The 24,663-nt window shown below is 62.1% G+C and overlaps 5 protein-coding genes across 10 annotated transcripts; 4 read left to right on the top strand and 1 right to left on the bottom strand.

Moving 5' to 3' along the window:
* Positions 1–1,498: 1,498 nt before the first annotated feature.
* Positions 1,499–2,246, top strand: RNF224 (ring finger protein 224). The gene has a single exon (XM_025474998.3). The coding sequence runs from the start codon at positions 1,763–1,765 to the stop codon at positions 2,225–2,227; it is 465 nt and encodes a 154-aa protein (XP_025330783.1). The 5' UTR covers positions 1,499–1,762; the 3' UTR covers positions 2,228–2,246.
* A 707-nt stretch (positions 2,247–2,953) lies between these two features.
* SLC34A3 (solute carrier family 34 member 3) lies at positions 2,954–9,473 on the top strand. 5 transcript variants are annotated; one of them, XM_025475952.3, is made up of 14 exons: positions 3,985–4,038; positions 4,464–4,550; positions 4,704–4,827; positions 5,101–5,190; positions 5,634–5,762; positions 5,838–5,981; positions 6,060–6,171; positions 6,252–6,447; positions 6,634–6,723; positions 6,814–6,901; positions 6,993–7,160; positions 7,240–7,356; positions 7,436–7,560; positions 8,895–9,473. In XM_025475952.3, the coding sequence occupies exons 3-14, from the start codon at positions 4,743–4,745 to the stop codon at positions 9,357–9,359; spliced, it is 1,809 nt and encodes a 602-aa protein (XP_025331737.1). In that variant the 5' UTR covers positions 3,985–4,038; positions 4,464–4,550; positions 4,704–4,742; the 3' UTR covers positions 9,360–9,473. The 5 variants fall into 5 exon arrangements, with proteins under 5 accessions (XP_025331734.2, XP_025331739.2, XP_025331738.1 ...); XM_025475949.3 differs by lacking the exons at positions 3,985–4,038; positions 4,464–4,550 and adding an exon at positions 2,954–3,358; XM_025475953.3 differs by lacking the exon at positions 4,464–4,550 and having other exon boundaries at positions 3,637–4,038.
* Positions 9,474–12,751: 3,278 nt separating this feature from the next.
* TUBB4B (tubulin beta 4B class IVb) lies at positions 12,752–15,257 on the top strand. Of its 2 annotated transcripts, XM_025475959.3 has the most exons (4): positions 12,752–12,911; positions 13,196–13,304; positions 13,386–13,496; positions 14,042–15,257. In XM_025475959.3, the coding sequence occupies exons 1-4, from the start codon at positions 12,855–12,857 to the stop codon at positions 15,100–15,102; spliced, it is 1,338 nt and encodes a 445-aa protein (XP_025331744.1). In that variant the 5' UTR covers positions 12,752–12,854; the 3' UTR covers positions 15,103–15,257. The 2 variants fall into 2 exon arrangements, with proteins under 2 accessions (XP_025331744.1, XP_025331743.1); XM_025475958.3 differs by having other exon boundaries at positions 13,196–13,496.
* On the bottom strand, positions 15,128–20,349 carry FAM166A (family with sequence similarity 166 member A). Its single transcript, XM_025475962.3, has 10 exons — positions 20,203–20,349; positions 19,679–19,780; positions 19,365–19,469; positions 18,543–18,675; positions 16,868–17,082; positions 16,548–16,786; positions 16,333–16,459; positions 16,042–16,136; positions 15,601–15,718; positions 15,128–15,338 (listed from the first exon to the last, which is right to left on the bottom strand). The coding sequence occupies exons 4-10, from the start codon at positions 18,596–18,598 to the stop codon at positions 15,250–15,252; spliced, it is 939 nt and encodes a 312-aa protein (XP_025331747.1). The 5' UTR covers positions 18,599–18,675; positions 19,365–19,469; positions 19,679–19,780; positions 20,203–20,349; the 3' UTR covers positions 15,128–15,249.
* Positions 20,350–20,469: 120 nt separating this feature from the next.
* Positions 20,470–24,395, top strand: STPG3 (sperm-tail PG-rich repeat containing 3). The gene is given in 6 exon segments (XM_025475963.3): positions 20,470–20,726; positions 20,820–20,983; positions 21,057–21,191; positions 21,299–21,387; positions 21,599–21,880; positions 21,975–24,395. Coding segments are annotated over 6 exon segments (1,188 nt in total). The 5' UTR covers positions 20,470–20,619; the 3' UTR covers positions 22,386–24,395.
* The last annotated feature ends 268 nt before the right edge of the window (positions 24,396–24,663 follow it).

The raw sequence follows: 24,663 nt of genomic DNA, 5'->3' as shown, positions 1-24,663 counted from the left end.
CCTGCCCATCCGTGAGTCACCGCCCTACCCCAGCCGGGGTGTTTTTCTGGTTCCTCATGAAATGCCCAATTCCTAAACATCTGCGGTGTGGCCCCCATGCCATGCTGCTCATCTGCTGTCCTGCCTCCAGGGCCTGGACCTCCTGAATGAGGTGAGCAGAAAAAGGAGCTGGCCAGTGCTGCCCCTTGGAGGACAGATCTCCCGTTTATCTGAGCAGTGTAACATGCCTGCCTTAGGGGGATGTGTGGGGAGCTAAGCTGCGTGAGGCTGGCATTGCCTCACTGCTGGGGTGAGGCTGGAATGCCAGGGCAAGGAGTGACCAGTAAGGCCTGCGCTGGGCATTCTGACGTTTCCAGGGCCAGGCAGAGACAGCCAGACAAGGAAACTGAGCTGCCCCTGCAGGATGGATGGGTCCTGGTGCCAGCCCTCCCCTGACCCAGGGTGACTGTCCTGTCTCTGGCCGTGGGTGGATACGTCATTGGCCTGACTGTGCAGGGACTCAGGAGTGCCATGCTCCTGGCCCCTGCCCCATGGCCTGCCTCCACCAGAGGATGACCCCACCCAGGCCAGCCACAGAAAGCTTGTTCAACTGGTCAGGGAGGCTGCTGACAGCAGGGTAGTAGGACTAAGGAGGAGCCCCTCTGGTTCTGGGCTCCCTCCCCGCCAATCCCATCTGTCCTGACCATTCTTGATACACCCCATTCTGCTGTGCCCACAGTCATAATCACCTTGCCAGCTCAGGGACCACAGCCAGGCAGACGCTAGGGGGAGGCGGCCTCTAGTGGGAGCGACCAGGGATAGCCACAGTGTGCCCCTGGGAGCTTCTGGGTGATCCTTGTGTGTGCATGGAGGTTCCCATACCCATGCTTGAGCACCTCCTTGGGGCCCTGTGGAGCAGGCCGCTACCCTGTAATGGGGGCCTGACAGACCCAGACCAGGCAATAGGAAGGTGCTGTGGACACACACATGCACTGTGAGGGAGCTTTGGAAGAATAGGACCCCCGCCCCTCTGAGCCTGTGAGGGTCCTGGCAGGTTACTTGGAGGGCTACACTTGAGCTGAGAGCTGAAGAAGCATCTCCTGGTTCAAAGCCAGAGGCTTTCCTAGTGCAAAGTGGAGGGATTATCAGAGTCGGAGGTGGGTCTGGCTGGCTCCCGAGGCCAGGAGAGGGACCAAGGTGAGCTGTGAAGCCAGGCCTGGGAGGGGGACTACTGAAGCTGGCCTGGGGAAGGGGGAGTGGGGGTGGGGGGCGCCTTATCTCCTACTGGGTTGATGGTGCTAGTGGATCCAGTTGCAAGTGCTTTGTGGCTGAAAGGGGAACCCACACCTGCCCGCAGCCACCACCTGCCTCCCTGTCGACTAGTAATGCGAGCCCCAGGGTGGGAGCCGCAGGGCGCCCTGGGTCCCCCTCCACCCAGGACATCCTCTGGCTGGGCAGAGCTGCCCGGCAGAGCGGATGCAGGTAAGAGCGGCCTGGGGCTTAGGCAGGCTAGGGTATGGGAGGGCGAGGAGTGGAGCAGGAGGGCCATAGAGAGGGACCAAATGGCAGGACAGGCTGCTGGCCAGCCAGCAGCCATGGAACCCTGGGCTGTGCCCAGACCCTGGTGTCTGAGGCCCCGCCGGCCACCCCCTCACCCCCGGCTCTGCCGAGGCCCAGGACCCCGTGCTCTGGGGCAGACTCCCGGCGTCACAGCCCAACCACGCGACGTAGATCTCGAGGCAGGTGAGGTGGGGCCGCCACTCCCCTGTATGCCTTCCGCAGGATGCTGCAGCCAGAGAGTCCCCAGGTCTCTGAGGAGGGGACCGCTGCCAGCTCCCGGCGGGGAGACTGCATCATCTGCTACTCAGCCTACGACCTCACCGGGCACCTGCCACGCAGACTCTACTGTGGCCACACCTTCTGCCAGGCGTGCGTGAGGCAGCTTGACGCTCCGGCCCACGAGCAGCGCTGGATCCCCTGCCCCCAGTGCCGCCAGAGCACCCCCACACCCCGTGGAGGGGTGGCCATGCTGGACCTCGACCTGGCCGCCTTCCTGGCTGTGAAGGCTGAGTGGGAGCTGTCCCGTGAGGAGCCCCGGGTACCCCCCAAAGGCAGCACTGCCATCACTCAGCAGCCAACCAGGCTCTGTCCCTCCCTGGGCACCCAGCCCCACTTCCCCTCATCCTGGCGCTGCTGCGGTGGCTGCAGGAGCCTCTGCTGGGGTGCCCCTGGCAGTCCTGAGGTCTGAGTCCTGCCCATAGGACTGCGGCCCACAGCGTGCCCGCCTGGGAACCTCGAACTGTGGCACCACCAGCCCCACAAAGCCAGGGGACCGAGCATCCTGCGGGCTGCCCTACACGGACCCCCCAGACTGCAGTCTAAGTGAGGGGCTATGCCCACAGTACTGTGAGGCTCTGGGAGAAGAGGGTGGCCTCCTGCTTATCTTGGCCAGGATTCTAGGGCCTCAAGCTAGCCTGAGCACATGCAGGGTGAGGGTCCTGCTGTCAGAGCCACCTGCAAGCCCAGCCCAGGCCAAAACTCAGCCCAGAGGATGCCTCCACAGGTCAGGGCCTGGCCAAGTCTGTGCCTGGTCATGCTGGAACCCATCTCCTCTTCCCTATAGAAGGTCCCAGAGGTGTGAGCCAGAGCAGAGACAGAACCATTTCCTCCATCCTTGGCTGGCAAAGAGTACCTGCAAAGTTCATCTGTTCAACAGAGCCCACTGAGCGCCAACTATGTGTTGGGCACTGTTCCGGGAGAGTCTTCTGCAGGCACAAAGTCCCTGCTATGACAGGTGCCCAAGGAGAGGGCCCTGTCTGGGGCTAGCTCTAGGCCCAGAGAGGGTGGGGACCCACCATGGTCACTCAGTAGAGCTGCTCCCACATTCAGCCTTTTCCTGGCTATCAGCTTCCTTCTGCCTCATGGTGACCCACACACAGACCCTTCAGAGGGGCCATAGCAGGTGCTGGAGGCTATGGACACAGACACTCCCCCAACTCAGGTTGCAACATCCCCATCCCCATCCAGGGAAGAGTTGTCACATGGCCACTCGGGAGCCTCTGGGAGGGACTGCTGGGCCTGCCCTGGGCAGTGGGAGCAGGATGGGGAGGGACAAGAAAATTTGCTGAGAGGACACTCAGAAACCTCCTCCTTCTCTGGGGCAAAGTCCCCCAGGCATACAGCGATTGGTGGGCAGCATCTGGCCCAGGGTGCTGTGGCCAGCAGGCCCCCTGGGGAGACCAGGCCCAAGGGGGAGGGGAAGGAGCATGTGCAGCAGAGCAGCAGGAAGGGACTGACCCTGAGGCACCCACGAACCATGGGCCGGTTGGGATCATTCTCCTGTGGGAGTGGACAGGACGGGCTAGGTCTGCCAATCCAGGTAGGGTGGACAGTGGGCCAGGCAGCACTGTGACCTGGGGATGGGTCCTGACACCCTGCCCCCACCCCATCTGCCCAACTTGCAGATGGAAGTGCAACACCCTCCACTGTTACTACCCAGCACTGAGGCTGAGGCTGCTGGGAGCTCTGCCGGGCCCAGCCCTGCCCTGAATCCGGATCTGAACTGGATGACCCCAGAGCTGAGGCCCTTCCCACCCACCTGGTGCAAAGGGCTTCCCTCCCACTATCTGATGGGGTAGGGACCACCACAGTGAGGTCTGCAGAACTCGGGGCTGACTTCCCGAGGGGCCTCCAGGCCAAGCTGCCAGAGCCCCAGCATCCTGCCCCGCCTCGCCCCAGGTAGGCAGTGTGCAGCGTCTGCTGGTGGAAGTCGTGCACGCAGAGCCTGAGCCCAGCCCTGCAACACACCTGGCCTGGCTCAGGGCCCATCCAGGGAGAAACCCCACTGTAAGAGGGCTGGGCTGGGGCCCTGGAGCCCTGGCCCCAGGCAATAGCAGCACCTAGGGCTGTACAGGTACCCCTCTGGGGCCTCCGCTCCTGGGTAAACATTAATGGGGCCCAGAGCACAGCAGGTCATGTGTGTGCCCAGCAGATCTTTGACCGGCACTTGCTTCCGCCCTGTGTCTCCTCCCCGCAGGCGCCCCCTTACTCCCCTCACAGGTAGGAGCTTCTAGAACCAGGTGGGGGCCCGGGGACACCAGGACCAGGGCTGGGTGACCTCCTGGCGCAGGGCACAGGACCCACCCTAAGCCTCCCCAAGCTGAGAATGAAAATCAGAAGGGAGGGGTGACCTGGGCCCTGGACCCTGGGGACTGAGAGGGAACTGGGGGAGAAGACTAGACCCAGAGGGTTGAAGAGAGCTGGGGTGGGGGCACCCAAGCCCCTTGCCCTGCCCCCATCACTGGGGGTGTGGCCCTTATCAAGGGGAAACGTCACCGTTTGGTATCAAATGCCAAAGTCTAAACTGGGACCATCTGCAGTGTCCCTGATGACACCTGATAGGAAGCTCCCTGGGTTCCCAGCGCCTAACCACTTCCGGCACCCAGCACCCTGTGCCCTGGGCCACCCACCAAGTCTTCTTCCAGCCAGGACCAGCGAGGGAGCCAGGGAGCCAGGGCCCCCTCGATTCTGCTCCCCGAAATTGGACTGGGCTCGCCTGACAGCTGCCTGAGGTTACTGTGACCATCCCCCTGTACATGGAGGAGACAGGAAGTCACCAAGGCCAGCAGGGAGTGGGGAGGGAAGACAGATCTCAGGTTAGAGGACCCCAGGACCTGGCGGGGCAGCAGGAGGACACACGTCTGACCTGACTTTCCCCCCACCAGATCCAGGCTTGGGTCTGGGTCTGTCCCTGCCAGAAATCCATGCCGAATTCCCTCACGGGTGGCCAGGTCCCCTCCCATACTCTGGACACAGTTGGCCTGGTGGACCGGAGTCTGGGAAATGCAGGTACCAGGAGCCCCAGGGCAGCAGGCCTCAGCCTGCCCCTCTGCCTACCCATCCAGCCCCTGATCCATTGACCCATTTAAGTGGGGAGGGGTTCCTGCAGAGCCCAGGGCGGCTTGTGATGATTCTGGTCAGGGCCAGACAAGCTGGAGGCCCCCTTCCTCTCTGTTCCCTGTTTCTGCCTCTTGCCCCAAGCCCCTATACCATAGGCCCCTCCACCCCCTTTGGCCCCCACCTGGGAGTATCCTTGGCCCTACTTCACCTTGGCTCGTGCAGGGACCTCCGGTTCTGCCCCAGTCTTGGAAGAGGGGGAAATGGACCCCTGGGACCTCCCTCAGCCAAAGGACACTGGCCAATCCTGGAAAGGTAGGTTTGGAGGTGCTGGGTAACTGGGCAAACAGGGCTCCAACTCCCCAGGGTCTGAGTGTGGAGATGGTCCTTGGGGAGGGACAGAAGGGAAGAGGTTTGCCTCACAGGCTACATAGAAACCTACTTAGCAGGCCACCCCCTCAGGGGCCCTGGTCCTTCAGCTCAGCTGCCTGCCCTGTCTGGAGATGAGAGCCACCCCACCCACTCTGCTCCTCCTCCTCCCTCCTAATGATCATTAGGTTTCTGGGAGGTCCTAGGGGCGGTCTGCTGGGCCATTTTCTACAAAGGAACAGAGGAGGGACCCAGAGCCCGCCATGGGGGACAAGGAGGCTGACCCAGACCCTGCCCTGGAGGGAGACAGGAACAGGACTTCGAGGGGTACCAGGCAGGGCAGGGCTGGGTGAGGGCTGGCTAAGCACAGCCCTGCCCTGTGTTCTCAGAGCTCAGCGTGGCCGGCAGGGTACTCCGGGTGGTCATTGGCTTCCTCAAGGCCTGTGGGCTCCTAGGCAACCTCTATCTTTTCATCTGCTCCCTGGACATCCTCAGCTCCGCCTTCCAGCTGCTGAGCAGTGAGTGCCCAAGGGTCTGGGGGTGGGGCGGGCAGCCAGCCCTGCACAGCCTCAGTGAACCTCCTGTGGACACAGGCAAAATGGCTGGAGACATCTTTAAGGACAACGTGGTGCTGTCCAACCCTGTGGCTGGACTGGTCATTGGTGTGCTGGTCACAGTTCTCGTGCAGAGCTCTAGCACATCCTCCTCCATCGTGGTCAGCATGGTGGCCTCCAAGTGTGAGTGCCCTCCCTCCCATCCCGGGCTGGTGGTGGTGGGTGGGCAGAACACAAGAGGCTGATGCAGCACCCCTACAGTGCTTACTGTCCAGGCCTGTGTGCCCATCATAATGGGCGTCAACGTGGGCACTTCCATCACCAGCACCCTGGTCTCGATGGCACAGTCAGGGGACCGGGATGAGTTTCGGAGGTGAGTGGGGGGAGGGGAGGGCCAGGGGCTGCAAGCGAGGCCACAGCCGGGGCCACTAACCACTCTGCTCCACGCGGCAGGGCCTTTGGTGGCTCGGCCGTACACAGCATCTTCAACTGGCTCACCGTGCTGATCCTGCTGCCCCTGGAGAGCGCCACAGCCCTGCTGGAGAGGCTCAGCGCTCTGGCTCTGGGTGCCACCAGCCTGGAGCCCGGGGGTCAGGCACCCGACATCCTCAAGGTGCTGACAAAGCCTCTCACACACCTCATCGTGCAGGTGAGGAAGGCTGCTGCCCTCCAGAGGCCCTTTGCACCCCGAGCACTGTGGGAGTGGGGGGGAGGTAGTGCCCCGGGTTCTACCCTGAGCCCAGGGCCGAGGGCATAGTGGGCTGGGCTGTGGGCATCAGAGTCCCAACCGAGCCCTGAGGGTCCAGTACATGGTCACGATCCCTCTGTCCCCCAGCTGGACACTGATATGATTGCAAGCAGTGCTTCAGGCAACGCCACCAACGGCAGTCTCATTAAGCGATGGTGCGGCACCCGGGAGGTGATGGTGAGGTGCCTCTGACCCCCGATCTCTGACCTGCGGAATTACTCGTGCCGCCGGCTCTGAGCCCATCCTGAGCCTGCCCTGCCTCCCCAGACTTCGGGGAACAGCAGCGACTGTGGAGCGACCATCTCCGGCCCTTGCCCCGAGAGCAACAGCTCTACGGTGGTGGAGCAGCTGCCCTGTGAGGCCCCGCCCCTCCCTCAGCCACGCCCTGGGCTCACCCCTCCCACCCCCGCCCCGCCCCCGGCTCACCGGCCCCGCCCCGCCCCCAGGCCACCACCTGTTTGTGGGGACTGAGCTCACAGACCTGGCTGTGGGCTTCATCTTGCTGGCCGCCTCCCTGCTTCTGCTCTGCACCTGCCTCGTCCTCATCGTCAAGCTGCTCAACTCTGTGCTGCGCGGCCGCGTCGCCCAGGCTGTGAGGAAGGTCATCAACGCTGGTGCGGCCAGACTGGGGACCTGGGGGTGAAGGCGGGGAGGGGGGCGGGCAGAGGGTGATCCAACCCTCCCCCCCTGCAGACTTCCCCTTCCCGTTCAGCTGGCTCAGCGGCTACCTGGCCATCCTCGTGGGCGCCGGCCTGACCTTCGTGCTCCAGAGCAGCAGCGTCTTCACCGCGGCGATCGTGCCCCTCATGGGTGAGTGCAGAGGGGGCCCCCAGGGCCCTGGGGCAGGGGATGAGGACTTGGCCCTGGTGGAGACCCCCGGCTCCCGCAGGGGTTGGTGTGATCAGCTTGGAGCGGGCCTACCCCCTCTTCCTGGGCTCCAACATTGGCACCACCACCACAGCCCTGCTGGCTGCCCTGGCCAGTCCTGCGGACATGCTGCTCAGTGCGCTCCAGGTACCACCCTCCCTCACCTCTCCCTGCCCTCCGGCCTTCCCGCTCCACCCCAGGCCTGTGGTTTCCCCCTGGGCTCAGCCCCCTCCTGTCCAGTCCTGCAGCCTGGTTGGCACTCGCTGTCCTGGGACCCACATCTGGCTGCCAGGTCAGACCTGCAGCCCCACCTCCTGGAACCCTGGGGATCCTGTGGACATCTCTTGGACCCCCAGCCCTGCTCTTCCTCCCCTGGGACCAGGTCATTTCAAGGATACTATGGCCTCGGGGTGCCCGCTCTTCCTTCCTGGAAGCCCCTGCCCAACCTCCCTCGAGGAATCCCTGTCCTCAGCCCCACCCCGTGCTGTGTTCCTTCAAGGGATCTCAAGCCCCCCTATCCCACCACCTCTCGGATGCACCCTCCCCCCACACCCCCCCGCACCTAAACCCAACAGGTCCCTACCTGGACGGCATGCCATCTTCCTGCCAAAGCCCTACCACACCTGTGCCGGGTGCTCCCAGCTGCCCTTGCCCAAGACCACAATTCTGCCTCCAGGATGCCTCCCTCTGGTCTCCTAGCTCTGTGGCCCACACTCAGTCCCGTTTAGCCCTGCTAAGTCTCTCTCTAAGTCACCCTTGCTGCAGTCCACTGCCCTGGCTCTGCTTTTGCTTTCCCTCCTCCACTGCCTCTGCCAAGATGCCCAGACAGGCACAGCTCCTGAAAGCCCAGATCTTGCTGGGCTTCTGCCCACAAGCCCTCCCTACCACCCACCTGGATTTTTGCCTCTTCTCTGTCTACTCAGACCCTCTCAGTGCAGGGCCCTGGTCCACCCCCTCCAGGAAGCCCTCCGACTGCACCTTCCACACCGACTTCTCAAGGCCAGCAGCCCCCAGAGTGGGCTATGTTCCCTGCACGTGTGGCCATGCACCTCCTCCCCACAGGAGCCAGGCCAGAGTCCAGGGCTGGGTGGCCAAGCCCACTTGTGGATAAGCAGGAGTGAGGTCACTAAGCATGAGGTGTGGGCAAGCTAAGCCAGCACAGGAGAGCAGGTCCGGGAGGCCACTGGTGATGTAGCTAGCACACTGGGATGCTAGACTGGGATCCCACCCCGTAAGTGTGTGGAGGGGGGAGTGGGGCGCTACTAGAGGAGCATACCCATACCCTGCTGGAATCTGCCCTTCTAAGGGGACCCCTTGAGAACACAGGGACCTCAAACAGGCTTCCGACTTAGTATCCTTTTTGTTGGGGTAGGGGGTGGCTATGGGTCGGAGGAGGAAGAGCAGGTGTCCTGAGTAGCCAAAGGGGACCTGTGTGCCCTAGGACCCGGGCTCCTAACCCTGCCTGCCCTCTGGACTTCTAGGTTGCCCTCATCCACTTCTTTTTCAATCTGGCTGGCATCCTGCTGTGGTATGTGGTGCCTGTCCTGCGGTTGCCCATCCCGCTGGCCAAGCGCTTCGGGGATCTGACTGCCAACTACCGCTGGGTGGCCATTGCCTATTTGCTGCTCAGCTTCCTGCTGCTGCCCCTGGCTGCCTTCGGGCTCTCCCTGGCAGGGAGCACGGTGCTGGCTGCAGTCGGGGGACCCCTGGTGGGGCTGCTGCTCCTCATCGTCCTGGTCAATGTCCTGCAGCGGCACCGGCCAGCCTGGCTGCCCCGCCACCTCAGGTCCTGGGCCTGGCTCCCCATCTGGCTCCGTTCTCTGGAGCCCTGGGACCGCCTGGTGAGCAGCTGCTGCCCTTGCAAGGTCTGCAGCCCCCCTCAGGCCGCTGCCAAGGAGGCCCACTGCTATGAGAACCCTGAGGTCCTGGCCTCCCAGCAGTTGTGAAGGGCGGGCATTCCCACTTCACTGGCTCCTGGGTACCCCGGGGGATCCAGTAGCAGAAGACTTGAGTCACCTGGTTTGCCTACTTTGCAAATAAACAAGGCTATGACTCACTCAGGTGTGAGTGGTCTGCACTCCCCTTACTACAGAGGGCCCCTGATCGTGCTCCAGGGTGAACTGGAGGTGAACCAGCTCCGGCTGTCCCCCAGGTGACACTTGGGACCCTCTACAGCCCGTGTGGGTGTGGGCACACACCTAATCCCAGAGTCCCAGGCTGTAACTCTGTTTCCCTCCTGAGCCTCTGGGGACCAAGTGGTGGCCAGTCTGGAGCATAGAGACATTCCTCAGAAAGAATCTGTGGCTGGACATAGCTGGGACTGTTGGGTGAAGGATGGAGGAGTGGCCGGCTCCCACGCCCCACCACCCCTGAGTATGCGCCCTGGGAGCCAGGTGCCGGCAGCTCCTCCGAGAGCCAGCCTCATGGTTCCTGCAGGTGCCCAGGGCCTGAGGAGAGGATGAGCAAGGACCAGGAGGCCCCAGACCCCCACTCCCATACTGCCCCCCACGATGGGCAGGGCACAGGGCAGTGTCTGAGTAAGCAAAGGCTCAGGGATGCCGTGGCCCAGGGGACCAGGTGCCCAGTGCCCCTTCCTCCACCTTCGCCTGCTCCCCACATGACCCACCTCCTGGTGGGTCCTGCCCGCACCTGGAGCCCCTGCCAGCATGCCACCCAAACCCCTTGGCTGTGAGGATTGTGAAGGTCAGCGGGCAGAGGGAGAGGCCGAGCACTGTCCCTCCACCTGGGGCTGGGGGTGCACCCCCCCAGGGGGCTCCTGCCCTACCCCCCCGCTCCTCCCCTGAGGGGCACATGCCCACAGAGTAGAGAGGTAGAGGTAACATGGGTAGGAGTCTGGCCTGCTCCAGCTCTTCCAGTGCTGCTATAGGCAGTCACCTCCTCCTTGTCTGGCACCGCCTCCCGGGGCCCTCCAGGTTTGCCCACCCAGCCCCAGTGTGGGGAGAGTGAATGCTCAGCAAGAACAGACCTGGGGAGCCTCAGGGCCAACGCATAAAGGGTCCTGACTTTCCACTCCCCTCAGAACTCCCAGCCCTCATTCCCCTCTGCCCCCCATGTCCTCTGTCCCCCCCACCACCAAGCTTCCAGGCCTCTGAAGCCTGGGGTTCGCTGCTCACCAATGGAGGTAGCTTCCTGTTCTGGGGCTCTTGGGAGCAAGACTGGGGGCGGGCTCATACGTTCCAACTTGTCCCCCACCCCCAAACCGCCTTCTGTGACCACAGGACACTCCCAGGGGTGGACATCAGCCTTCTGGGCCCTCTGAGCTGGGCTGGACCTGGCTAGTGCCCTGGGGAGACGCGTGCAGGAGCTCTCCCTCCCCGTGGTGGGGACATGGAGGGAGGGGGGGAAGCACCGCAGGCACCCCTCCTTCCGGGGCGGGTGAGGCTGCCCACAAAGGCTGACTGCGGGTCCTTTGAGGCCATGGACGAGTGTCTGCCTGCCGCCCCTGGCTGGCAGTAACGCACCCTCCCGCTGGGACCATGGCCACCGGTAAACAGAGCCTCCATTTGTGGATGCCTCCAACAGCTGCAGGCTGGGGCGGGGTGTGGGGGGGGCAGGCGCCCAGCTCTCCCACAGCCCTGCCCAGGCCTCCGCATCCCTCCTGGCCACAGACCCACCCTGTGACCAAGCCCTCCTGCCCCACACAGCCCCACTTCTCCACAAGGAGGCAGGAACAGCCTGGGCTCAGGGTGGGGGGGTCTGCAGGGCCTCCCCCACAAGCCTGTATAGCAGCTACCACCATGGTCCTTGGGCTCATGCCTGAGGGCCACAGGGAGACTTCGTGGTCTTGCTCTCAGTGTCTACCTCCTGGGGTCATGGTGGACAACCCGGTGTCTCTGAGCTCTAGGGCTCACACCTGGGCAGAAACACAGCCTCTGGTTTGTTGTTTACAAAGTAGGGGTGGCACACTGAAACGTGGGCACAGGCGGCAGGAAGCGGGGCCGGGGATCTCAGGCCCCACAGCTTGGGGCAAGGGGGTGCCGGGGGGGGGGGGGGGGGCAGAGAAGCCTTTGTCAAACTCCAAGAGCAGCCCTCCTGGACTCACTGGGGAACCTCTGAGCTGCTCCCTTCCTCCGCGGATCTCTGGATGTATGACTGCGGCAGAGCCGGGCCCAGCCCACGGCTGCCTGGGCAACTGAGCGAGCGAGTCTACGGGGCCTGAGGGAACCCTGTGCGCACCTCGCCCGGCAGCCGGGTCCACCTTCCCGCACAGGCCGTGCTGACTCACCCTCCGGCCACTGCAGTCCTGGAGGAGCACAGCTGCAGACCACTGTGGGCCCGAGAACCCTGGGCTCTAGCCAGCACGCCGCCTGCTCCTACTTTCCCGCACACGTTCGCGGTCGCGGTTGCCGCATGCCGCAGTTCCGAGCACCTGGGAGACAAGCCAGGGACGGGGTAGCGGCTCGCGGGCAAAACCAGAGTCTAGGGAGGCGCGGGCGGCCACGGCTGACGCAGGGCTGCCCTTCGGGAGTTTAAGAGGGTCTAAGAACAGACTGCGAGTGCCCTTTTGAAAGACGGACCGCAAGTGCGACCACATGTTATATAACTGTGTTTCCTTGTAGACTTCCCTCAAGCACTGGGGAAACGCAAAAGCACTTGTCAGTGCAGGCGTGGCTGGGGCAGCGGGGCCCAGGGATCGGGGTCAGGGGCCCGCCCGCGTCTCCACGCAGCTCTGCGTGCTCCCGGGGCCGAGGCTCCCGGCAACCGGCGCGGCGCAGCGCCGTCTCCACAACAAGAGCGCGGCGACAGGGAGGGCCCCCGGGACGGCGGCCCCACGTGCTCCCTCACCTGACCGCGACCGGGCGGGCGAGCACGCGGACCGAGGACGGCGGCGGGGCACCTACCCCCCTGTGCCCCCGGCCCCGCGTCAGGCCACCCCCCATCCCCTGGCTCCCGCAGCGCCCCCGCTCCCGCGCCGGCCCGTCGTTGGGTTCCTTAAGGCCACCGGGGCTGCAGAGCCGCCCCGCCCTCCGCACCAGCCCGCGGGCCCTCCCCCGGAGGCCCCACCCCCCACGCCCGCGCGCGTCCCCGCGGCACTGCGGCGGTTACCAAGACGCCGGCCCTCGGTCGGCGGGCTCTGCGGGGCCAGCCAATGAGGGGGCAAATCAATCATTTGAAATACCCAATGGGCAGAGCACTGCAGCTCGAGGGCGGGGGTTCTGATAGGGAGAGCGGAGGCCGAGGCGGACCAATAAAGAGCGAGCGGCGTTGGGAAGGTGGGCGTTAGGCGGACGGATCGGCGGGGAGCGCAGCCAATCAAGCCGGGACGCCTGCCAGCCTCGTTCTGGCGGTCCAATAGGAGACGGGCGGGGGCGGGCACGGCGGCTATATAAGCGTTGGCGGAGCGTCGGTTGTAGCAGTCTGCGCGCCCGTTCCTCGGCTTCTGCGTTCGTCCTTCCGCCCGCGCCGCCGCCGCCGCCGCCATGAGGGAGATCGTGCACCTGCAGGCCGGCCAGTGCGGCAACCAGATCGGCGCCAAGGTGGGCAGGGGGGCTCCTGGGGCCCGGCGCGGGTCTCCCGGGCGGATGGGCGGGCGGCCGAGAAGATGGCGGCCGTAGGCGAGCGGGTGGGCGGGCGGCCCCCCGCATTGCGGGCCCCCGCTGGGTCGGGGCCGGGGTGGCGGCGTGGGCCCCCGGGGACGGACCTGGGCAGGCGGCGGCGGCGGCAGCGGCGTGGGGGGAGGGGAGGGCCGCGCCCATCCGGGGCGGGGCTGGCTCTGCCGGCGTGACTCAGCCCGGGCCCGGCCCGCCTGCGTCCCTCACAGTTCTGGGAGGTGATCAGCGACGAGCATGGCATCGATCCTACCGGCACTTACCATGGCGACAGCGATCTGCAGCTGGAGCGGATCAACGTGTACTACAACGAGGCCACCGGTGAGACACCACGCCCCTTCCTCAACTACTTCTGCGTCCCCTCGGCTCTCCGCTCGCTCACGTCCCCCTCTCTCCCCCTAGGTGGCAAGTATGTGCCCCGCGCTGTGCTCGTGGACCTAGAGCCCGGCACCATGGACTCCGTGCGCTCGGGACCCTTCGGGCAAATATTCAGGCCAGACAACTTCGTTTTCGGTGAGCTGCGGGATGGGGGCTGGGCAGCGGCATGATAGCCAGGACGGCTCAAAGGTCAAGGGGTGCCCAAGGTCGCAGCCGGCAGCACCGCAGAGCTGAGGTCGTGATCCATTCTGCCGCTGGAGTGGAAGCTAGGGCCTCTGGACACCCTCCTCCCCTGTGTGGAGTCTCTGAATCTCCTCCTAAAGCGGCTTTGGGAGGAAGGCCCAGCTGTTCACCCGCAGGGAAGAAGCCAGCAGATGTAATCTCCCTGCTGTAACGTTGAGTTGGGAGGCAGGGGAGGCCTGCCTTGCAGTGCTTTGCAGTGCTCTGTTCTTGAGAATTGGCGGGGGTGGACTGTGGGGAGGAGAGGATTTAAAGGTGTGTTGACCCTAACTTAAGTTTTAAAGGGGATGGTCGTTGCTTTATCAGATTTGGGGTCCGTTTGCTGTACATGCAGATCAAGCCGTGTGTGTCCCGTCACACCGTGTTATTTGGGCTTTTTGGCATGGGTGACCAGTGGTGACCACATGCCCGGCAGAGAGTGACTGGCTGCCTTCTTACAGGTCAGAGTGGTGCTGGGAACAACTGGGCCAAGGGGCACTACACAGAAGGCGCAGAGCTGGTCGACTCGGTGCTGGATGTCGTGAGGAAGGAGGCTGAAAGCTGTGACTGCCTGCAGGGCTTCCAGCTGACCCACTCCCTGGGTGGGGGGACTGGGTCTGGGATGGGGACCCTCCTCATCAGCAAGATCCGGGAGGAGTACCCAGACAGGATCATGAACACATTCAGTGTGGTACCCTCGCCCAAGGTATCGGACACGGTGGTGGAGCCCTATAACGCCACCCTCTCGGTCCACCAGCTGGTAGAAAACACAGACGAAACCTATTGCATTGATAACGAGGCTCTCTATGATATCTGCTTCAGAACCCTAAAACTGACCACACCTACCTATGGGGACCTCAACCACCTGGTGTCTGCCACCATGAGTGGGGTCACCACCTGCCTGCGCTTTCCTGGCCAGCTCAATGCTGACCTGCGCAAGCTGGCTGTCAATATGGTCCCCTTCCCCCGCCTGCACTTCTTCATGCCCGGCTTCGCCCCACTGACCAGCCGAGGTAGCCAGCAGTACCGGGCCCTGACGGTGCCCGAGCTCACCCAGCAGATGTTTGATGCTAAGAACATGATGGCTGCCTGTGACCCCCGCCATGGCCGCTACCTGACTGTGGCTGCAGTATTCAGGGGCCGCATGTCCATGAAGGAGGTGGACGAGCAGATGCTGAACGTCCAAAACAAGAACAGCAGCTACTTTGTCGAGTGGATCCCCAACAACGTGAAAACAGCCGTCTGTGACATCCCACCCCGGGGGCTAAAGATGTCTGCTACCTTCATCGGCAACAGCACAGCCATCCAGGAGCTGTTCAAGCGCATCTCAGAGCAGTTCACGGCCATGTTCCGGCGCAAGGCCTTCTTACACTGGTACACGGGTGAGGGCATGGACGAGATGGAGTTCACAGAGGCCGAGAGCAACATGAATGACCTGGTGTCTGAGTACCAGCAGTACCAGGATGCCACCGCCGAGGAGGAGGGGGAGTTCGAGGAGGAGGCGGAGGAGGAGGTGGCCTAGAGCTGATAACCTGGTAAAGCGCGTGGAAGCTGTGTGAACTCTTTATTCGCTCACAACCTGTTCTCTGATAGCCGTGTCTCTGTGTGCACTCGCTCTTTTTCCTGTCTGGACGTCACATGCTGTACAGATGCCACCATTAAAGCATTTTCATAGTGTCTGGTGTTGCCTCTCCATTTCCTTCTGATAGGCCCTGCGGGTACTGTTGCCAAATGTCATTGCGTAGTTGTCTTGCATGGCTACAAGGGACAGTGTGCAGCTGAGCCCCTGGCCTTGCCACATGCCCAGAGTAGGGGTTAGCACAGGCTTCACAGGAGTTGGGGTTGCCCTGGGCACCTGCTTCCTGCCCAGCTTGACCATGAAGCTCTGGAGGGCCACTATGGTCTGGGGGTACAGCATGGGCAGAGGGGATCCCAGGCACCCAACTCTTTCCCCAGAGTGGCCTGGTCCCTGTGACCTTATCTAGGAGGTGGATGAGGGAGTGATCCACTGTGTACTCACATGGTATGAACCCCATGTAGAAAGGGATCAGGCCTTGGCTGCTATAGATGGTGTTGCTGGGCCAGTGTGTTCTGGGCAGCCTTTCACCCAGGGCACAGATGGGGTTTCTGAAGAGGAACTGTGGAAACAGGTGCTGACACAACCTGCCTTCCCCAGCTCATAAAGGTAGGTCGTGGTGAGGACTGGGCAGCTGTTCTGATCTATGGTTAAGGTTTGGGGTGGGGGGGGGGGGGTCTTACCCACTCCCCACAGTGTTCCAGAGCAGGGAACTTTGGCCCGACTAGAGAACCGAGGTGGGTGCAGAGGAGCGGGGGAGCCTCTGGCTTCCCTCCAGGGAAGCTAGCTGAGCCTTAGCTGTGCTCCTACCTGCCCTGAGGCAGATGCCACTGTGCAGACCACGCTGGGCATTTGGGAACAGGCCCCGGTGTGGTGGTGTCCTACCTGGTTCTTGTCAAATTCATCCATAGCCTGTGTGACACCCTCGCGGTAATTGACCCCCATCACCCAGGCAAACTGAGGGACGAAGCCAGCATAGCCTAGGGGAGGGAAGTGGTCAGGGTCCTACCCCAGGTCCCCTCCCATCTCCGCTAGGTGTACCCACACTCTAGGAAACAGTGGGCAGGGCCGGGGCAAGCCCTCCTCACTTGCTCTCCCTCATCCTCCTGGGCCCCTGGAGCCTTGCTGGACTATGTTTGGGGGTGGTGAGTTCACACTCAGACCCCGGGCTCCCACCTGAGATGGCCTTGCGTTGGATAAGGTTGGGGTGGTCCAGCTGGGGCAGCCTGTGGAACCTGCCCACATCCAGGGTCTCCTGCTGGTGAGCTGGGGGTGGGTGGTACTCCTTCCTGCAATGGTACAGCTGGGGTGGGAAGGGTCAAGTCACTGCCTCAGCGGCCCCACTGGGCCCAGCTGGGGTGAGGCTTAGTCCCAGCACCTCTCCCAGTTACCTGGTCCTGCCCAGGGGCCTCGTGGACAGGGGAGGTGCTCCGCAGGCCTGGGTGTCCAAAGTTTCTGGAGTCCCCCTTCCTGCCTGGTGGGCACGGGGGATAGGGGGGGTAGGGCATGAAGCCCGCAGGCAGCAGGACCTGCCTGGATATATTCTCTACTCCTGGTGGCCCCTTCTGAGCATCTACCTCCTGGGGTGGGAACCGGCCTAGGATCTCAAACTTCTTGTAGGGCTTCATACCTGTATGGACAGGGTGGGTATGAGTGACAACAGGCAGGAGGGTGAACTGGGGCAGGCAAGGCTGGTGGGTGGGCGGCTTACCGGTGTAGTGGGGGATGTAGGGCTCAGTCAGGTCAAGGCAGGGGATTGAAGGTGGCTTGGGCTTGCTGAAGTCCTCAATGAATTTGGGCTCGGATATTGGGGACAGCACAGAGCAGGAGCTCTTCTGCACACCAGGGTCTGTGAGCAGCTGAGCAGTGGTGCGCCCATAGGTGTTCCCCACCTGGTAGCGCAGTTGCGGATAGAAGCCAGCATAGCTGTGGAGGGAAGAGGTAGAGTAGGTGGGGCCCCTGTGAGCAGGGTGTGGACGCGGCCTGCTGGCCATAGGCAAAGTACCTGACCTCACCTACAGAATGGTGGTCCTGGGACACCTGCCTTCTGAGGTGCACGGGGCTTGAATGGGAGGCACGAGGCAAGCACTGAGAACAGGCCTGGCCCAGAACAGATGCACGGTCGTCCTTACCGCCAGATTGCCTTCTACTTTCTTCCCAGCTGGCCTCAGGCAAGGAGGCTGAGGATGAGGGGACAGGGATCTCTGCCCCCCTCAAGCGCTTACGGGGATGGTGACTGGGTCCAGGCCTGGACCGTGGCACAGCCCAACCTACAAAGGTGGTCCCTCTGGGCATTGCAGGAACTTGGCCTGGACTTTTGCCACCCATGAGGCCAGGAGCCAACTGTATGGGACCAGGATTTGAGAGGCAGGTGGGAGGGCTGCTGGTAGGAGGTAATGGCTGAGGTGTCATTTATTATTTTTTTTAAAGATTTTATTTGGGCAGCCCGGTGGCTCAGCGGTTTAGTGCCGCCTTTGGCCCAGGGCCTGATCCTGGAGTCCCCAGATCGAGTCCCACGTTGGGCTCCCTGCATGGAGCCTGCTTCTCCCTCTGCCTGTCTCTCTCTCTCTCTCTCTCTCTCTGTGTTTCTCATGAATAAATAAATAAAATATTTTAAAAAATAAAGATTTTATTTATTCATGAGAGACAGGAGAGAGAGAGAGAGAAAGAGAGAGAGAAGGAGGTGGAGACATAGGCAGAGAGAGAAGCAGGCTCCATGCAGGAAGCCCGATGTGGGACTCCATCCCAGGACTCTGGGATCACACCCTGAGCCAAAGGCAGACACTGAACCAATGAGCCACCCAGGCATCCCATCATTTAGAGACAGAAGGGGGGGTAGCGGTGGGGCCTGCATGATCACCCAGGCAGTGCAAATTGTTTTCTTTTGAAAAACCTGCCAAAGCAAATGTGGAATTACTACTTTGAGAGATAAGCAGGGCTGGAGCGCAAAGGGCAGGGGTCGTCTTCTGTGTCACCTGGCCTTGCGTTTCCCCTAGAACTACTGTGAAGAGCTGGGTTAGCCTCCCTTCCAGCCTTCCTTCCTGCCCTTGGGTGTGTGTGTGTGTGTGTGCACGTAGGTGTACTCATACACTTCCCATGGGGCTCGTTTTAGTTCAGCCTCTATGTTAGGGGTACCCAACCTGGCAGGCCTGGTGCCCCCACCATCCGCCTGCTCCAGTGGCTTAGGTCTTGAAGACATGTGGCACCCCCTCTGGGGCATCTGGGGTTTATCCTGCTGCTGGGCCGTCCCCCTGTTTCTGCTCATCACAGGCCTGTTGGCCATCGGGTGGGGCTCTTGGTGCAGTGCTGGCAGGGAGGGCACCCTGCCCTAGCGTCCAGACCTGGCCCCGCTCCCCCAGCCTCCTCCCCCGCTCCCCCAGCCTCACCCAGGGATGTAATGAGGTTCTGGCGTGAAGAGACCGTGTTTCTGAGTAGCTGTCATCTTGTCTCAACAGCACCTTTGATGGCTCCAGCCCCTTTCAGCGTCTGACTCCCTTCCCTGAGAGGAGTTCCCGTTGCCTGGAAACCATTGTGAAGGGGCCTGCCATTGTTGGGGACTTCCTGGTCCAGGACCCTTCCTTAACCCTGTGAGTGCTCCCATTTTACAGGTGGAACACCCAGGCCCAGACAGGCAGCACTCTGAGGGCCTCAGAGCTCAGAGCAGGGGACAGCCATGTTGGCCTTGCCAGGAAGCGTGGGGTGGCATTGAGCCTGGACTCTTGCTACCCCCAGGAGGCCAGTAGCCAACTGAAAGGTAGCTTCCCCACCTGAGCCCCTTCCTCAGACCAGAGGCCCTGGAAGCTTCTCAGGCATCATGGGAGGCCTCATTGGGGAGGTGTCTAAGCTCTGTTGGGACTCTGTCCTGGAGAGTCTTTCTGCTGGAACTGAGGTCTGTTTTCCATCTTAACACCTGATTTTATTATTTTTTTTTTTGTATGGGAATGACTTTCTAACGATAAAAACAAACGTTGAAGGAAAAAATGAGCAGATTCTATTACGCGTCAAAAAAAAAAAAAAACACGACAGATACTCAAAGGCAGACTACAAGCTGGGAAAAAAGATTGCAACAAGTGTTAGGGAGAGATACACTATCAGTGTCAAAACTTCACAGAAACAAGACCAATTAACACCATGGTAGAGAAATCCACATCATGTGAGCGTCTTAAGAACCCACGGGCAGGAAGCACAGGGACACAAGGTTGACATACGCCAATGATGGAGGTGTTGGATGCCCCCCGAAAACAGCTGGTGAGTATGTGTCCAGTCCTCAGTGGACGTCACGTACTTGGACAGGGCTCTTCACTCATAAGCACCTACCAGAAGGAAATGATGGACATCGACCTGAGGACACCTGTGCCATGTCAGCCATCAGAGTAAGACTTGTTATAGGGAGAGATCAGGGCTACAGAGAGTGACAAGGACTTGGCTACCAAAGCTGCACCTGCAGCCACATCAGTGATGCCCTTGGAGAACACTGTGTGGCAAGGGAGGGGGCCCAGAGCACAGACCGCAAGCCCCTCACCCTAATGAAACATGTGTGTCACAAAGCAAGTTTCCCTCTGTCTCTCCATCCACCCATCTGGAGTTCCTCCGGAGGCCAGAGTCAGTTCTGGATGGGAGGGATCTGGAGAGAAAGAGACTTGGTTGGGGTGGGGTGGGTCTGGAGGATGGGACGTTTTCGAATGGGCCCTGTCTGTGTGGATTAGGTCAGGACCAGGGCTAGGACTGGCAGGCTGGTGAGTGGCAGAGGGCATAGCAAGGGCCCTGGTGCCCAGTGGGCTCTGTCATTTGGGCTTATGATTCCTTCACGTTTCCACCTGGGTAGCCCTTTCATCTGTGACACCTTACAGCCTCTGGGATCCTCCTAAGTGGAAAACAGGCCTCCATACCTCAGCCCTGCCTGGACCCCCAGGCAGCTCCAGTCCCAAGACCCTCTGGTCAGCATGGTCCACCCAGAACCACCTTCCAATACTTTGCTTTTCTAAAGGGTGGGTTTCCAGCAGGAGCTCCGCCCCCTCCAGGGAGTTTCCTTGGACCCATCCCCACCTCTGCCCCACTCTCCTCATTCTGGATGGCCCTGCACAGCTGGGCCCCCATAGCAGCCACTCTTCTCATTCCTGTGCAGAGGCCTCAGTCTTCCCAAAGCCCTGCTCAAGTGGACCCTGGCCCTCCAGAGGACCCCAGATTCTAAGAGAGGAGAGGGGTTGGGATAAAGAAGGGGAGAAGAGGCCAAGCCAGAAGTCACTGGGGGATGTGAGGGGTCCTCTTGGCCGAGGCTGACACCACAGCGACCCATCCCACAGGCCAGGGGTGGGGGACCCCTTGTAACAGCTCCTCCCAGGGCTGGACAATGCACCTTTCCCAGGGAGTCCCCGGCAACCGAGGCAGGGGGTGCCCATGACTGGCTAGTGAGGTCACAGAGCTCTGAGGTGTCCCTTGGGAAGGGAGCCAGATACTTTGACAATGAATTTTGACCAGAAAGCTGTGAAATTCCTGGCAAATTTTTACATCAATGGAGGCCAACACTGGACCCATGGCCCCCTGAGGCAGAGGCCACTTGTGCCAGCCCAGTAACTTCCCAGGGGGCTGGGTGCGCTGGAGGGGCAGCTCAGATGGGGTGGCCTCTGGGCTGGCCGTACAGCGCTGCTCTGTCTCCCTGGCAGGCCCAAGGCCACTGTACTGTTGTGGGCTCCCCAGCCAGAGGCCGCCTGGGAGGCCATGTGGCCCATAGGGGTGCAGGAGCTCCAGGCCCACTGCAGGGTGCCGGTGGGGCCCGTCCACTTCCACGAGTGCCCTCCTATCTGCACCCAGGACCTGAGGGAGCTGTGTGAGTCAGGGTCCTGCTAGCGGGTGGGGAGGCGTCTGCTGAGTCCCCAGGCCCAGAGCTTGCTTCCTGCCAGGGCTGGAGCGACGTCCACCCATCGTGACCGACCTGCAGGTCCCCGGTCCCACCAAGTACCGGGTGCCCAACGCTTCCGCCCGCGAGTGCTCCCCACACCCCTGCTTCAGCATCGGCCGCCGGCACCCCGGCCGCGGTGCGTGCCCCTCCCTGAGCCCCCAGCCGCCCGCCCCGTGTCCCGGGAGAGGGGCCCCCCGGCCGCCAGCCTGCGCTCCCTCCCCAACCAAGCCGCTGCTCCAGCAGAGGGCGGTGGTCGCAGGGCGTGGCAGACCCTGTGGTTCCAAAGCGAAAGCCCCTTCACACAGAAGGCTGATTTCAACCAGGAGCAAAAGGTGGAGGGTCAGCCCCGCACGTCCCTGGAGGGGCTCGGGGCGGGGCCCGGAGGGCTGGAGGAGGCGGTGCGGCCTGGGGGCGGGGCTCGGGGGCGGGGTCGGGGCGGGGTCGGGGCGGGGTCTGCAGGGGGTTGGAGGAGGGGGCCCGGGACCCGCGGAAAGGCAGCCTGGTAGGGGCTGGCGGGGCCTGCAGCAGCCTCTCTCCCAGTAGTGGCCATCGCCCGCGGATTACCGGCCGCTCAGCCGGCCTGCCTGCCCGGCCTTCAGCTTTGGGGGTCCCCGCCCCGCCTCCAAGGCCCTTGAGGCCCCCTCCGGCCGGGGGTTGCTGCGGACTGAGGGTGCGGGGATCCGTGCCCAGCCGCCGCTTGCCCCGGAGGCCAGGAAGCTCCCCAGCCCTAGCCCCAACACCTACAACATCTTTCCTGGGTGCCGTCTGCGGAGCCCCCGCCCCCCCGCCTTCTCCATGAGCCGCTCACCTGCGTTCACCGCCTGGGTCACCTCCGGTAAGGAGGCCTCTGAGGGAGGAGGCCAGGCCAGGGGCGGGGGTGCGGGCTCCGCCCGTTGGCAGCTGGGAGCTGTGCTGGGAGCTGTGCGGCAGCTGGCTCCCACCCTGTCTCTGCAGCCCGCTCTCCCGGTCCGGCTGCCTACCACGTGGAGGATTGCTATGACTCGCGCTTCCCCTCAGCGCCTGGAGTGGTGATCCAGGGTGTCCGAAGATCCAAGCGCCACGACACAGGACCCTTCTGCACGTTGTAGCACCTGCTGGGCACAGCCCTGGGCTCCCTGGGGGCCTTCCCAGGCCTCCCTGTGGAACTCTGGGCCTCCAACCTGGCCTTCTGACTCCTTGGGCACCTTTGATCCACCCGTCTGGCTGGCTAACCCTTCTGTGAGCCATGGACATCGAGAGGGTACCAGCTGGAAGCCCCCACCTGCCCACTCCCTTGCCATACAGAGATGCTGTTGGTTCTTCCCAACTCTGTTGTGTGCCTGACTGGTGAGCTGTCCCACAGATGTAGGCTGCTGCCAACCTGCCATGTTTGGCTTTCCTTGGCCAGGGGTCTCCCTCTGCTTCCCCCTTGGTGCTCTCCTTTCTAGGGTGAGTAGGGTGGCAGCCTGGGACTTCCTGGCTGGGGACAGAATGGGAGGGGGCCCTGTGGGCAATACAGGACACCCCCACCTAGCTGTGCTACCCTGGGGACTGGTCCAGCTGCCATCTTGAGGTGAGGTCAGCCTGCCCAGTCACTGGGAAGAGCCCAGAGGACCAGCTTGTCAGGGCCTGGCCGCACTTCTTCAGCTCCTGCCCAAGGGACCTATGAACTTGCCCGGGGCCATGCAGGTCATGCCACAGCCAACAGACTTCCTGGGCCTTCACTTGCTAGGGCCCTGTCCCTACCCACAGCAACACCCTGCCTTTCTACCCAGGGGTTGTCACCAAGATTGTCTCCCTCCAGGGGCCGCACATGCAGTTTGGTGGTGGCTCCTATCACTGCACCAGTTCCTCCAGAGGTCCTCCCTGGGCCACCCATATCCTGGGCCAGAGCTTGACCCCTTCAAAAAGGCAGTGAGTGCCACAACACCTGCTGTGGTGTGGACATCATCCCATTCTGCAGGGAGGCCAAGGCCCAGGGAGTCTGAGTGTAATGTACTGTGACCTCTTCTAGGGCTGAACCACTGGGGGGGGTCGAGCTCCAGCACCCCTGGGAACCAGAGCAGTGGCATGGCAGATGGCCGTCCTTAGGTCTTGGGCTGATCAGCTCAGCCTCAGCCAGCAGGCAACAGAGACAAAGCTGTAGAAGCCTTGTCCTTGGGGGCTTGGCTCATGGGGAAAGGGGGTGGGGAGCAGGAGCTCTGCTCACAGTGGCCCCGCTAGCAACTCCTAGGGCTCCAAGTCAGGAGTGGGACCAGCAGGAAGGATGGAGCAAACCCCTCCAGCTGGGCTGACAAAGGAGGACTTCCTGGAGGAGTCAGTGGCAGAAGTGACTTTTAAAGATGATCAAGGGCAGCCCTGGTGGCCCAGCAGTTTAGCACTGCCTTTAGCCCAGGGCGTGATCCTGAAGACCCAGGATCGAGTCCCATGTCGGGCTCCCTGCATGGAACTTGCTTCTCCCTCTGCCTGTGTCTTTGCCTCTCTCTCTCCTTCTCTCTCTGTGTGTCTGTCATGAATAAATAAATACAAATCTTAAAAAAAAAAAATAAAGATGACGAAGAGTTTGCCAGCCGGTAGGAAGGGAATTTCTGGCAGGATAAACCTCAGAAGCCAAGGCACACAATAAGGGTGTGATGTTTGGTGTGGCCAAACTTGGGAGGATACAGGGCTGTTTGGATGGAAGGGGGTGAGCTGGTGAGGTGAGAGGCTGCAGAGGGCTGAATGCTGGGTCCAGGGGCTTGCACACTCAGCAATGAGGAGCCCGTGGATGGTGCAGACCAGGCAGTGCCCACTGACCGTGTAGGAGCTTCTTGCACGGCAAGGGATAGGGGGCACCATGAAACCTCAGATTTGAGTTCGTGGTGTGCCAGGATGCATAGGTCAACCCGAGGGCCTACCACCTTGGATTAGCTTGGGGGTTTGGTGCTCACGGGGGTGAAAGAGGGTGCCTGTCCTAGGTCACGATTCCACTTTGTCCCCAGGTCTCTGCTAGGCGCTTCTGGAAGCACACTTAAGAGTTTAGTTTTCACAACACCCCTGTGCTGTGAGCTTCATTCTGTCCCCGTCCCTGTCCCAGTTCCGGGGGAGAGAGGATTGAGCATCTGGTGAGGCCCCAGGGCAGGGAGCCTCATTTTCTTGAAGCAAAAAAATACTCTCAGTGTCAGAGGCTGCTGTGAGGTAAGCCACAGGATTTTTCGTGATCCTGGAGACCTGGGATCGAGTCCCACATCGGGCTCCCTGCATGGAGTCTGCTTCTCCCTTTGCCTGTGTCTCTGCCTCTCTGTGTGTCTCTCATGAATAAATAAATAAAATCTTTAAAAAAATTTTAAAGTATACTTGGTCAAAATGATTAGTTTTGAAATTCATAAAGGAGGCCTAGCCCGCGGGCAGCACCCCCTCCGCGGTTCCCCCATCCCCAGGTGCTCCGCAGCACCCTGCTATGCCCCCTCAGAAGAACCTTATCTAGAGGGTAAGCTCACAGGCCGCGCAAGCCGCGGGGCAGGGGGAGCCACCGGGGGGTCTGGGGGCGGGGCCCTCGTCCACAGCCCGCTCTCCGGAACCTCTGCGCCGCGGCGGCGTTTCCGGGGGACCGGTAGGAGCGCGGACGGGCTGCGCCAGACGGAAGTGGG

The sequence above is a fragment of the Canis lupus genome, chromosome 9, assembly GCF_003254725.2.
Source record: "Canis lupus dingo isolate Sandy chromosome 9, ASM325472v2, whole genome shotgun sequence".
Classification (NCBI taxonomy): domain Eukaryota; kingdom Metazoa; phylum Chordata; class Mammalia; order Carnivora; family Canidae; genus Canis; species Canis lupus.
The sequence above is the reverse complement of the archived record's forward strand: the minus strand, read 5'-3'. Positions and strand labels throughout refer to the sequence as shown.